Source organism: Microcaecilia unicolor, chromosome 2 (genome assembly GCF_901765095.1).
Source record: "Microcaecilia unicolor chromosome 2, aMicUni1.1, whole genome shotgun sequence".
NCBI lineage: Eukaryota > Metazoa > Chordata > Amphibia > Gymnophiona > Siphonopidae > Microcaecilia > Microcaecilia unicolor.
The window spans coordinates 226,739,126-226,754,017 of record NC_044032.1 but is presented as its reverse complement, the minus strand read 5'-3'; the positions used below and the strand labels follow the sequence as shown (position 1 = coordinate 226,754,017).

Here is a 14,892-nt window from a genome sequence, read left to right as displayed (position 1 = left end):
CCTCCTGCAAATCTTCTATTTACCTGAAGTCGCAGGGGCGAACCAGCATCAGTGAAAGCAGCAAGAAGCAGGCTCGCCTCCTCGTCACTACTCGCTTCCCTGCCCTCTCAGCGTCCCGCCCTCGCGGAAAGGAAATTACATCAGAGGAAGACGAGACGATGAGAGGACAGGGAAGCAAGTAGCGATGAGGAGGTGAGCCTACTTCTTGCTGCTTTCACTGATGCTGGTTCGCCGCTGCAACTTCGGGTAAATAGAAGATTTGCAGGGGGCAGAACAGAAAGTCGGGGAGCTGAGGGCCGGCAGGTGGGGATGGGGTTGGAATGATCTTGGGGGCAGGTGGAAGCTGGGATGAGTCACTGGACATGGAAGGGAGGGGGAGGATAGGGGGCAAAGGAGAATCGCTGGAATTGGATGGGAGGGGAGGGCAGGGGAGAGAGGAGAGTTGCTGGACATGGATGGATGGAGGGGAGGGCAGGAGAAATGCTGGACATGGATGGAGGAGAGGACAGGGAAGAGAAATGTTGGAGGGAAGGAAAAACAGAGGAAGGAGATGCACACGGATGGAGGGGAAGGAAGAGAGGAGAAATACTGGACTTGGATGGAGGAGAGGGAAGACAGAAGAAGGAGATACATATGGATAGTGGGGAGGGGAGAGAGTTGAAATGCTGGACATGGATGGAGAGGAGGAAAGAGAGAGGAAGTGAGATGAACATGGATGGAGGGGAGGAAAAACAGAGGAGGAGATGCACATGGATTTAGGGGAAACAAGAAATTCTGGACATGGATGGAGGGAAGAGAGTTGAAATGCTGGACATGGATGGAGGGGAGGGAAGAGAGAGGAAGTGAGATGAACATGGATGGAGGGGATGAGAGAGGAGAAATGCTGTACATGGATGAGAGGGAAGAGAGAGGAAGGACAGGAGATGCATATGGATGGAGGGGAGGGAAGAATAGGAAAGAGATGCATACTGACGGAGATGAGGGAAAGGGAAAAGAGGAGAAAAACTGCACATGGATGGAGAAAATAGGCAAAATCTGGATCCACTCTATATATCCTCCAGTCAAGTCTGTGGAGGACCCAGCTTTTACCTATGGATGTAGAACAAGAAATGAGGAAAGTAAAGAAACCCTGGAAATGGAGTTAAGAGAACAGATAGAGAGCAGCATAATCAAAGACTGGGGCCGACATGATCAGGAAAACAAAGTCACCAGACAACAAAGGTAGAAAAAATCATTTTATTTTCCTTTTAGTGTTTGGAATATGTCCACTTTGAGAATGTACATCTGCCATCTTATTTTGCACTAGGTATACTAGAGCTGTAACATCTTAGAGAAATTATTTATAATGAAAAAAATTCAAGTTATTTTTTTCTCCTATACTGGATGCCTGTTTATATGCGCCATGGTTGGCATAAGAGGTGTGGCTAACATGGGTGTGGCTATCATAGGGGCAGAGCCATAGGTGGTGGCCCCGCCCATAATGAGTACCAGTACCTTTTTTTCTACAAAAAAAGCACTAGGTAGAAGTGAATTAATTTTTCACTCTTTCAAAAAGCACAAAGACCAGGGGACACTCGATGAATTGAAACAGAAATACTTTTAAAACAAATAGAAGGAAATATTTTTTCACTTAAACAATAGCTAAGCTCTGGAACTCACTACTGGGGGATGTGGTAACATCAGTTACCATATCTGGGTTTAAAAAAGATTTGGACAAGTTCCTGGAGGAAAAGTCCATAGTCTGTTATTGAGATGGACATGAGGAAAGTGACTGCTTGCCCCGGGATTGATAACATGGAATGTTGCTACAAATTGGATTTTTGCCAGGTACTTGTGACCTGGATTGGCCACTGTTGGAAGCAGGATAGTAGGCTAAATGGATCATTAGTCTGACCCAATATGGCTATTCTTATTTTCTTATGAGTCTCTTAATTATAACTGTAACTTTGCTTTTGCTTGTAGGTGATGGCTGCACCAGTGGCTTACAGTTTGCAACACAGACTTTTACCTCTTCTTCCAAAAGCAGGCGGCCTAATGGCTAGTGCAGTGACTTGACAACCTTGGGGGGGGGGGGGGGGGGGGTTCAATTCCACTTACAGCTCATGTTGACTTTGGGCAAGTCACTTAACCCTTCATTGCTCCAGGTACAAACGAAGTAATTGTATATAATATGTAAACCACTTTAATTGTCACCATAGAAAGGCAGTATATCAAGTCCCACCTCCTCCTCCCCCATCTGACTGGGTAAAGTGGAATGTGATTTTTAACTAGGTGTATCTTACTGTAAATACTTTTTCTTAATGATTATAGAGAGTCCTTTTGGGGACAAAAAAAAATATGGTTTCACTGTAACTTTACCATTTCCCCCCTATGAAGGCAGGTTCTGCTTTTCTAAAATTGCACAGCAGAGACCTCTAGTGACTCTACCAGGATAAGGAATGTGACCTTTTTAATTAGATAATGCTCACAGATTAAAGGGGTCCTTTTACAAAGGTATGCAGAAAAATGGTTTGCAGTATTGTAGGCACGGGTTTTGGGTGCACGCCGATCCATTTTTCAGCGCACCTGTAAAAAAGGCCTCTCTTTTCTTTTGCCGAAAATGGCCATGTGGTAAAATCAAAATTGCTGCGTGTCCTTCTTAGGTCTGAGACCTTACTGCCAGCCATAGACCTAGCGGTACAGAATCTGGGCAGTAATGACCTATGCGCATCAAATGCCACTTGGCACACGTCCATTACACACGCCAGAAAATAAAACATATTTTTCAGACACGAGTATCAGGCACGCACTAAAATTGAAATTACCACAAGGGCAGGTGGTAACTAGGCAGTAACTCCAATTTAGCATGTGTTCAGCGCGCGTAGGTGCCTACGCGGCTTAGTAAAAGGGGCCCTTAGTGAGAAATTCTAAACAAATCCTCTTCAAACCTTCAACATCACCCTCAAACTGGTAGTAAGTTTCCAGTGTTAAGGGCAGCATTTGTTTCTGTGCTGTTCTCTGAGCATTGGGAAGGAATACCAAATGAACTCATTAACATCCGTTTGAGTACATTTTAAATATAATTTGCAGCCATTTTTGACATGCACATTGTTTCCCACGCTAGAGCCCTCTGAACATTATGAGAACATTAATGAGTGCACTAGTCTGGTGCTAATTGCCTCTTACACCAGCAGTGGGTTTTGAGCATCAAGGGCCTAGCTTAGCACACTTTCTATAAAGTAGCAAGGGGAGAAAGAGTAACAAGATCAAGCCTGAAGAAACAGGATAAAGAAAACTCTAGTAGCTGTGTATTTCCCATTGCTCTATAGGTGTTTACCAAGGAAGTGTGATTAACAGGAGACAGCAGGAGTGTGCTTGGCCCATTATCGGGCCTGAAGCCAGTAGGAAGCGCTTGTCACCCTATCAATTGCATTGTTTTGAGAGTACCAAGATGGTGGCAGCAGCATTAGGGAGAATTAAAACTTCCTTGGATGGACAGGTTTCAACCTTGTGACGTCATGCCATTTCCTGTCCATCAAACCTCCTTGGTGTTTACTATAAGCCTTTAGTAAAATCAAACATATAAATGGCGAGTGTCGTACTCACTCGCAAATGCGCAGTAGAGGCCCTCTCTGCCCCGCCCCGCGTCAATATGTGATGACGAGGGCAGAACAGAGATGGTCTCTACTGCGCATTTGCGAGGGACGAAATCGCTGTCGCTAACGCTCCCCCCACCCGGAGTCGCCGCCGCCACCACCCACCCTCCACCCGGCCGGGCCCTCGCTCCGCTATTGAAACAGCGAGGGAACGCAGCACACAGCTCTGCTGAGCTGCCGTCCTTCCTTCTTCTTCTCTGCCTGTGTCCCGCCCTCGATGACGTTACATCACACGAGGGCGGGACACAGGCAGAGAAGAAGAAGGAAGGCCGACGGCAGCTCAGCAGAGCAGAGCTGTGTGCTGCGTTCCCTCGCTGTTTCAATAGTGGAGCGAGGGCCCAGCCGGGTGGAAGGGTGGTGGCGACTCGGGGGGGGGGGCGAGCTCAGCGGCGGGGGGGGGGTCTTGCAGCGGCGACGGGAAGGGGCTTTCAACCCCCCCCCTTTCCTATACTAGCCCGTTTTTACGGGCTCAACGGCTAGTACTCTATATACTGTGAATGTCCTATCTTAGGCATCTCTTCTCCTTTCTAGATGGTTGGCTGCAATCCCTGGGCAATTTACTGACCCATCATGAGTGAGTTTAAGATTTTTATAAGGGGTCTTATCACTCTGATGGAGTCCATTTGTCAGATGCTAGAACTGATTTATTTCATAATATCTTCCAGGCACAGTGTATTAAATACTTTTCATAAAGTGTTTTTTACACTTGCATGCTTTTCAAAGATCACAAATTATCTCAGAATAAGGGAACAACAAATCTACTTACTTGTGACATTTTCCTTCATCATATCTGAAAACAAAGGAAACATTATATAAGAAAATGTCACAGTGGGTTGGAATTTTAGAATTAAACTGCAATGACAATCTAATTTTATGTAAAACGGCATATTTTAAAACTTCAGAAAAAGATTCTTTCATGCTTTTTACATTTAACAGTTTCTAAAAGCTAGTTGTAATACCATGAGAGTTTCTATAGAAAAATTACGCCCTCCCCCCAACTACAGCCACCACCTTTATTAGGCAACATATTTGCATAACATCCAGTACTGTGAAAAAAGCCAAAGACTGACCAGAATGCAATAAAAAAAAATGTGCCAAAATCCAAGCTAATTTGTAGCTTGCAGTTTCATCAAAATGTATTTAAAAAAAAAGTCCTACCACCCAATGCACTAAGCTAATATAATGGTAATGCACTGTACAATAACAAATCCATGCTAAGAAAAAATCCACACTAAAAACCCAAGTTAAAATGTGTGCTTCCATCAAGGTAAATGTGCTAAGAGTTATTATTATTATTAGCATTTGTATAGCGCTACCAGACGCACGCAGCGCTGAACACCTGACACAGAGAGACAGTCCCTGCTCAATAGAGCTTACAATCTAAAGTAGTAGCATGAAAGGTCTATGGGAGCAATTCTATAGGTTTAGGTTTATTGGACTTGACTTGATTTCATGACTTTGCATGCTAATCAGTTTACAAACTAAATCAAAGAAACGAGGCACCTTCAATTAAGCACCCAGAGGACATCTTGTAGGAGCCCATTCTATAAATGAACATAAGTGCCTACATTTAGGGCTGGTGTAAGTGTTAGTGCCTAAGTGCCACAGGGACATGAGTAAGTTACAGTATTCTATAAGTTGCATGCTTAAGTGGGAGCCCCATTTATGTCCCACCCATACTCTGCTCCTGTGCATAAGTACATACAGTGGGGGAAATAAGTATTTGATCCCTTGCTGATTTTGTAAGTTTGCCCACTGACAAAGACATGAGCAGCCCATAATTGAAGGGTAGGTTATTGGTAACAGTGAGAGATAGCACATCACAAATTAAATCCGGAAAATCACATTGTGGAAAGTATATGAATTTATTTGCATTCTGCAGAGGGAAATAAGTATTTGATCCCCCACCAACCAGTAAGAGATCTGGCCCCTACAGACCAGGTAGATGCTCCAAATCAACTCGTTACCTGCATGACAGACAGCTGTCGGCAATGGTCACCTGTATGAAAGACACCTGTCCACAGACTCAGTGAATCAGTCAGACTCTAACCTCTACAAAATGGCCAAGAGCAAGGAGCTGTCTAAGGATGTCAGGGACAAGATCATACACCTGCACAAGGCTGGAATGGGCTACAAAACCATCAGTAAGACGCTGGGCGAGAAGGAGACAACTGTTGGTGCCATAGTAAGAAAATGGAAGAAGTACAAAATGACTGTCAATCGACAAAGATCTGGGGCTCCACGCAAAATCTCACCTCGTGGGGTATCCTTGATCATGAGGAAGGTTAGAAATCAGCCTACAACTACAAGGGGGGAACTTGTCAATGATCTCAAGGCAGCTGGGACCACTGTCACCACGAAAACCATTGGTAACACATTATGACATAACGGATTGCAATCCTGCAGTGCCCGCAAGGTCCCCCTGCTCCGGAAGGCACATGTGACGGCCCGTCTGAAGTTTGCCAGTGAACACCTGGATGATGCCGAGAGTGATTGGGAGAAGGTGCTGTGGTCAGATGAGACAAAAATTGAGCTCTTTGGCATGAACTCAACTCGCCGTGTTTGGAGGAAGAGAAATGCTGCCTATGACCCAAAGAACACCGTCCCCACTGTCAAGCATGGAGGTGGAAATGTTATGTTTTGGGGGTGTTTCTCTGCTAAGGGCACAGGACTACTTCACCGCATCAATGGGAGAATGGATGGGGCCATGTACCGTACAATTCTGAGTGACAACCTCCTTCCCTCCGCCAGGGCCTTAAAAATGGGTCGTGGCTGGGTCTTCCAGCACGACAATGACCCAAAACATACAGCCAAGGCAACAAAGGAGTGGCTCAGGAAGAAGCACATTAGGGTCATGGAGTGGCCTAGCCAGTCACCAGACCTTAATCCCATTGAAAACTTATGGAGGGAGCTGAAGCTGCGAGTTGCCAAGCGACAGCCCAGAACTCTTAATGATTTAGAGATGATCTGCAAAGAGGAGTGGACCAAAATTCCTCCTGACATGTGTGCAAACCTCATCATCAACTACAGAAGACGTCTGACCGCTGTGCTTGCCAACAAGGGTTTTGCCACCAAGTATTAGGTCTTGTTTGCCAGAGGGATTAAATACTTATTTCCCTCTGCAGAATGCAAATAATTCATATACTTTCCACAATGTGATTTTCCGGATTTAATTTGTGATGTGCTATCTCTCACTGTTACCAATAACCTACCCTTCAATTATGGGCTGCTCATGTCTTTGTCAGTGGGCAAACTTACAAAATCAGCAAGGGATCAAATACTTATTTCCCCCACTGTAAGTATTGCCACACCGAGACAGACCAAAGGTCCATGAAGCCCAGCGTCCTGTTTCCAACAGTGGCAAATCCAGGTCACAAATACCTGGCAAGATCCCAAAAAAGCTCAATACATTTTATGCTGCTTATATCAGAAATAAGCAGTGGATTTTCCCCAAGCCCATTTAAATATTGGTGTGTGAACTTTTTCTTTAGGAAGCCATCCAAACCTTTTTAAAACCCCGCTAAGCTAACTGCTTTTACCACATTCTCTGGCAACGAATTCCAGAGTTTAATTACACATTGAGTGAAGAAAAATTTTCTCCGATTCATTTTAAATGTACTACTTTGTAGCTTTATCGCATGCCCCCTAGTCCTAGTATTTTTGGAAAGAGTAAACAAATGATTCACGTCTACCTGTTCCACTCCATTCATTATTTTATAGACCTCTATCATATCTCCCCTCAGCCATCTTTTCTCCAAGCTGAAGAGCCCTAGCTGCTTCAGCCTTTCCTCACAGGGAAGTCATCCCATTCCCTTTATCATTTTCATCACCCTTCTGTGTACCTTTTCTAATTCCGCTATTTCATTTTTGAGATGCGGTGACCACAATTGCACCATGGACCGATAAAAAAGGCATTATAATGTCCTCATTTTTGTTTTCCATTACTTTCCTAATAATACCTAATATTCTATTTGCTTTCTTAGCCGCCGCAGCACACTGACCAGAGGGTTTCAACTTATCATCAATGACGAAGTCTAGATCCCTTTCTTGGTTGGTGACTCCTAACGTGGAACCTTGCATTACGTAGCTATAATTCGGGTTCCTCTTTCCCACATGTATCACGTATTACCTCATTAGTTACTCCCATCTCTAGATCATTTATAAATATGTTAAAAAGCAGCGGTCCCAGCACAGACCCCTGGGGAACCCCACTATCTACCCTTCTCCATTGAGAATACTGACCATTTAACCCTACTCTCTGGTTTCTATCTTTTAACCAGTTTTTAATCCACAATAGGACACTACCTCCTATCCCATGACTCTCCAATTTCTTCTGGAGTCTTTCATGAGGTACTTTGTCAAACACCTTTTGAAAATCCAGATACACAATATCAACTGACTCACCTTTATCCACATGTTTATTCACCCCTTCAAAGAAATGTAATAGATTGGTAAGACAAGATTTCCCTTCACTAAATTCACGTTGGCTTTGTCTCATTAATCCATGCTTTTGAATATGCTCTGTAATTTTGTTCTTTATAATAGTCTCTACCATTTTGCCCAGCACCGACATCAAGTACACCGGTCTATAATTTTCCGGATCTCCTCTGGAACCTTTTTTAAATATCAGCGTTACATTAGCCACCCTCCAATCTTCCAGCACCACACTCGATTTTAAAGATAAACTACATATTACTAACAATAGTTCTGCAAGTTCATTTTTCAATTCTATCAGTACTCTGAGATGAATACCATCCAGTCCAGGAGATTTGTCAAATTGTCCCATTACATCCTCAAGGTTTATAGAGATTTCATTCAGTTTCTCCAGCTCATCAGCTTTGAATACCATTTCTGGCACCGGTATCTCTCCCAAATCTTCTTCGGTGAAGATCGAAGCAAAAAATTAATTTAATCTCTCCACAATAGCTTTGTCTTCCCTGATTGCCCCTTTTACCTCTCTGTCATCTAGCGGTCCAATCGATTCTTTTGCCGGCTTCTTGCTTTTAATATACCTAAAAAAAATTTTACTATGTGTTTTTGCCTCCAACACAATCTTTTTTTCAAAGTCCCTCTTTGCCTTTCTTATCAGCGCTTTGCATTTGACTTGACATTCCTTATGATGTTTCATATTATTTTCAGTCGGTTCCTTCTTCCATTTTCTGAAGGATTTTCTTTTAGCTCTGATAGCTTCCTTCACCTCACTTTTTAACCATGCCAGCTGTCGTTTGGTCTTCCTCCCTCCTTTTTTAATACACGGAATATATTTGGTCTGGGCTTCCAGGATGGTATTTTGGAACAGCAGCCATGCCTGATGTAAATTTTTTTCAGCGTTTTATCATAGTGTCCTTTTTTAAAGTTAAATGCTAACATATTGGATTTCCTGTGTATACTCCAAATCTAATATCGAATCTGATCATATTATGATCACTGTTATCAAGCGGCCCCAGCACTATTACCTCCTGCAGCAGATGATGCACTCCACTAAAGACTAGGTCTAGAATTTTTCTTTCTCTTGTCGGCTCCTGTACCAGCGGCTCCATAAAGCAGTCCTTGATTTCATCAAGGAATTTTACCTCCCTAGCATGCCCTGATGTTACAGTTACCCAGTCAATATCGGGGTAATTGAAATCATCCATTATTATTGTGTTGCCCAGTTTGTTAGCCTCCTAATTTCCAATAACATTTCTACATCTGTCTGTTAATCCTTGCCAGGCAGATGGTAGTACACTCCTATCATTATCCTTTTCCCCTTTACACATGGAATTTCAATTCATAGGGATTCCAAGATGTGTTTTGTTTCCTGCAGAATCTATTTGATTTTCGATCTATTTGATTCAAGGCCCTCCTTAACATACAATGCTAGCCCTCCACCAATTCGATCCACCCTATCACTACGATATAATTTGTACCATGGTATGACAGTGTCCCACCCAATCCTTTACAAATACACACCGCTTTTGAGTTCTACACAATCCAATTTAGGCACCCATTGTTACAGAATATCGGGTAGCCAGATCGGCACCCAAATATAATTAATGCCAATTAATTTTTTTTATTTGTTGCATTTGTATCCCACATTTTCCCACCTCTTTGCAGGCTCAATGTGGCTTACAATACATCATGAATAATGAGAATACATGAGAAAGTATACATTTAGTAATAGCAGAAGGATTTTGGGTAACATGATAATGATAAAACATGGCAGTATTTTAACAAGCAAGCATAGTAAGAGATATTTAAGAAATACATATGAATTTTAAAGAAAATGTACATTTAGTAATAGTAGAAGATCTTGGGTAACATAATAATGAAAAAACATGAAAGTAGCTTGGCAAGCAAATATTGTAGGGGCAATTCTGGATGTGTGTACAGGAATTCATATTTGTTGATCATTGTTGTATGCCTTGCGGAAGAGATAGATCTTCAGTAGACTTCGGAAGTTGGCTTGTTCATATGTTGTTTTTAGGTTTCACGGTAGCGCATTCCAGAATTGTGTGCTCAGGTAGGAAAAGGTTGACGCATGCGTTAGTTTGTATTTAAAACCTTTACAATTTGGGAAGTGAAGATTAAGGAATGTACAGGATGATTTTTTAGTATTCCTGGGTGGTAAGTCTATCAGGTCTGACATGTAGGCTGGTGCGTCTCTGTGAATAATTTTGTGAACTAGGGTGCAAATTTTGAACATGATACGTTCTTTGAGTGGGAGCCAGTGCAGTTTTTCTCGTAGGGGTTTGGCGCTTTCGTATTTTGTTTTACCGAATATGAGTCTAGCTGCTGTGTTCTGAGCTGTCTGAAGTTTCTTGATTATTTGCTCTTTGCAGCCAGCGTAGAGGGCATTGCAGTAATCTAGATGACTGAGTACTATTGATTGTACCAGGTTGCGGAAGACAGTTCTTGGGACCGTGCTTGTTAGCTCCAATAATCAAATCATTGGAGCCCATTACTTATTTTGGGTGCTGATCTGGGATCCGTGCCCAATTTTGAGCACACATATTTGGGCGACCTTTATAGAATCTGGGATGTAAACATTAGCAGCTCATTTATAGAACTGCCCCATTTATGTACTTTCCTGCATTGGAAGTAATTCCATAAGCAGGTCTTCTGCATTCGTTTGCATGGAAGAAACTGTGTGCCATTCATTTACACTAAACAAATTGCATTTGTGCTTTCCACAAAAAAACCATATTAAATACAGGATTAAAATTAGCATGGAAACATCCTACAGCATGAATAAATCTCAGCCTAAAATCAGTATGCTTTATTACACTGAAGACACTATTTTATAATAACAGTATATATGGTTACCAGATGGCTCAAGTCATGGAGGATGGATTGAGCCAGTCTGGGTTTTTACTTCCATTGAAAGCAATGGAAGTAAAACAAGACTGGCTCAATCTGCCCTTCATGACCTAAAGCCATCTGGTAACCCTAAATGAGACACCTATGTTTAAATGTACCAACTAAGACATGTTTCTCATTTAAGAGGTACCACTTTCCTCTATCTGTGGGTGTGCTATAATTATTTAAAAATATGGGAGTGAATCTGTAGCTGGCTCACCCCGCTGGCTGGGTTGTGGCCAAGGAAAGAGTGATAAGCCACTGGGTCTTTAAACTGTGAATAATGGAGGGAGGGTGTGTTTTGCCTCTTTTTTTATCTACTAGAAGCAGAATAGGGGATCATGGAAAGGAGCCTATGCATTTGTGTTTTAACTCCTTCTGGACCAGGAAAAACATGGACTGGAATCTGCAGAGTGGCTTGCCAATGTTGGGAGTCCCAGACAAGAAGTGTGCCTACCGGTGTGCTGAATCCCAGCTGAGTACCTTATGTTGTCTGCAGAGCCCCCCAAAACCCACTATCCCCAACTGTACACCACTACAATAGTCCTTAGGGATGAAGGGGGCACCTATATGTGGGAACAGTGGGTTTCTAGTGAGTTTTGAAGGGCTCACAGTTTCTACCACAAGTGTAACAGGTATGGGGAGGTATAGGCCTGGGTCCACCTGTCTGCAGTGCACTGCACCCACCACTAGACTACTCCAGGGTCCTGCATGCTGCTCTAATGGACCTGAGTATAACATCTGAGGGTGGCATAGAGACTGGGAAGTAATGTTTTTAATCACATTTTTTTGGGTGGGGGGGTTGGAGGGGGTTAGTTACCACTGGGGGAGTATGGAGAGGTCATCACCGATTCCTTCCAGTGCTCATCTGGTCATTTAGGGCACTTTTTTGTGGCTTATTCGTTAATAAAACAAGTCTAGACCAAAACATCCAACTTATAGCCCTGGATTTATTTTTTGGTTCCATTATGGCAGAAAAATGTTCAAGTGTTAGAAATGCCCAGATCCTGCCCTTAATATGCCCCTAATACGCCCCCTTGTGATTTGAACGCACTTCTGACAGACCACAGAAAAAGTCTAAAAGTTGGTTTTGAAAATACCAGTTTGGACATGTTTGTGAGAAAAACATCCAAATGCCGATTTATGCCACTTTTTGAACAATTTTCTCTTTTGAAAATGAGCCCCCCAGTCTTCCAGCAAGGGCTGTGGAGTCTGTGGAAGTGGCTGTGTGCTCTGAGGAAGAGGGTGAGAGAAACTGGCTGTATCAAGTTCACAGCCAGTGAAGTAGGGCCTTAAAGACAATATTTCCCCTCCCTAGCAAGCTGGCAGGATCCCCACACAAGGAGGCAAGGAGCTCTCCCCCTCCACAAAACTGTCTGTAGGCCCATGGCACTGCGGCACACATGCTACCTGGGGACTAGCTATAAGCAGGGGCGTATCTGCGTGGGGCCACAGGGGCCTGGGCCCCCGCAGATTTCGCCCTGGCCCCTCTCCCGCCGCCAGCCCTCCCCCGCTGCCGTTTCTTACTTTTGCGTCCGCTTCCTCCTGCGCCTTTAAAAATATTTATTCAGCTGGCGGGGGACCCCAATCCCCGCCAGCCAACCCGAGGTGATGTCTTTCAAGTTCTTCCTCCGCCGTGGCCAACGTGCTGGAGTTGAAAGCGTCTGAATCCAGTTCGGAGTCTGACATTGCAGCACGTTGTACATGCTGCGACGTCAGACCCCGAACTGGATTCAGCCGCTCAACTCCAGCACGTTGGCCACGGCGGAGGAAGAACTTGAAAGTTGTCACCTCGGGTTGGCTGGCGGGGGTTGGGGTCCCCCGCCAGCTGAAGAAATATTTTTAAAGGCGCAGGAGGAAGCGGACGCAAAAGTAAGAAACGGCAGCGGGAGAGGGCTGGCGGCGGGAGGGGGGTGGAGAGAGTCATTGGTGGCGGTGGGGGGGGTCCGGTAATGGCGGAGAGGGGGTCGGTGGTGGCGGGGGGGGGGGTAAAATGTGCCCCCTCCCTCTGGCTCTGGCCCCCCCTACCGCCGGAGGCCAGATACGCCCCTGGCTATAAGTATGCTGTGTGCTAAACCCTGAGGCCATGATGTTATTCAAGGAGCACATGTCAGAAAATTATTTTCACAGAAAAACTGATTTGTATGCTCTAAATAAGAACATGCTAGATTAATATTATAATAATAAGAAACATTGTATATCGCCGCTCAGGTATAAAACACTAGAGTTTTATACCTTGTGATTCATCATGAATTAAACTCTTGGACCCAGATGCTCAAAACCTAACACTGGTGATAGGAGCGATTAGCACCGGAACTGTGCACAGGTTAATGTGCGCAGCATGCACAAAACCCTCCAGCGCGGCTGCTAATCTGTGTGCTGAAGATCAGAGCAAATTGTATTTAAATGCATCAAAATGGAGTCAAATCAGGTGATTATTTAATGCTCAGAAGACAGTGCAGAAGCTAATGCTGGACTTAATGCTGAAAACACACCGCTAGGTTGGGGATGGCACTCGGGTTTTGAGGAGAGGATTTCTTCTGCATTTTTTCATGTTAAATTGCTGGAGTTTGGCTTCTTTTGAAAGGAGAAAGACGTCCATGTAGCCTCTAGCGCTGATAGTGAGAAAAAAAATGTCTACAAGTCCGAGTAAAACCCGGGGTGAGGGGGTGGCATTGGGGCCTGTTTTCTTGTGCTTTGGAGTTAGCCCCTTAAGTGATTTAAGCTGCAAAAATTGGGGGGGGGGGGCTTATATTTCATAGCACAGGGAAAGGGTGCCAATGTGCTCTTGCACTTCCTGTTTTGCCTGGCGCATGTGCACAGGAGTTTTGTAGTAAGCGCAGCCCTTGTGCACATGCATCAGTCACATTCCTCCCCCTTGCTTTCACTTTACTAGTGCGTATAAAATTTGCATCCCATTTGCTTTGGGCATTGGAGGGGCTAGTTTTCAGCACTGTTTTTGCCTCTAGCACCAGAGTTTTGAGCATCAGGCCCTAGATCTTAACTACTCTGCCCCATTGCTTACATAGTAGAACAACAAGCAGGCTAATCCCTAGACAAATTCTAAGAATTAATTACCGAAATATGGAATTCTTGTACAGGCCGAAGCACTCTGGTGCATGCTGGGAAGAATGCTGCAGTCAGGAAGAGCCAGCAACGCTAATCCCGGTTTGTAAATCCCTTTGTGAAAAGTTTCCGCTAATGAATCCCACTCGTTAAAGCAGTACAAATCTTTTACAGCAAGGCAGTGCTCCCTACAAAAATGGTATAACAGAGTAAATACATCAAAATCTAAACAGAAACAAAACTGTTTAAACTATTCCCTTCTAGGACAGCACTTACTAATTTTCATTTCTTTAGTTCATGTTAAATTACTCCTACAACTGATAGTAGTGTTTCTGAAATGTACTTTGATAGCTGTAAAATGAAACAAAGAATAATTTAAATAAAAATAGAATAAATTCTTTCATGTGCCATTTCCAGGGTTGCCTGTGGCTTCTCTTCCACACTCCCTCCATGGAACTTGCCTCAGATCAAACATAATAAATATAGGGTAAATATTCAATTAATAGCAGTTTGCTGACCACCACAGGTGTTTCTGGATATTCAGTTCTGGGCCATGTCCGGGCTTCGGTTGAATGTCCAGTTTATGCGGTGCTGGCTAATATATGGCCGCTTAAGTCAATTTTCAGAACTTAGGCAGCTATGGGTTGCTGCATAATGACTAAAGATAGGACTGTGTTTTATGCGATCTTATTTATGCAGTTAACCTGGCCAGTTAAATGCTGAATATCGGCATTTAACTGTCCCAGTGTTGACTCTGCCACCGGAACGCCCCCACAATAACCATGTTTCTCTTAGGCACTAACTGCTAATTTTCATCAGTGCTGATGAAAATGAGCAGATAGCTCTGAACAAG

The 14,892-nt window shown here is 43.7% G+C and overlaps 1 protein-coding gene across 1 annotated transcript in view; it reads right to left on the bottom strand.

Annotated features, from left to right (window-relative positions):
- Positions 1 to 14,892, bottom strand: part of MUSK (muscle associated receptor tyrosine kinase) — a 223,407-nt gene that overhangs the window by 53,679 nt on the left and 154,836 nt on the right. The window contains 2 exon segments of the mRNA XM_030193747.1: positions 4,402 to 4,425; positions 14,052 to 14,227. Coding sequence (XP_030049607.1) covers positions 4,402 to 4,425; positions 14,052 to 14,227 — 200 coding nt within the window.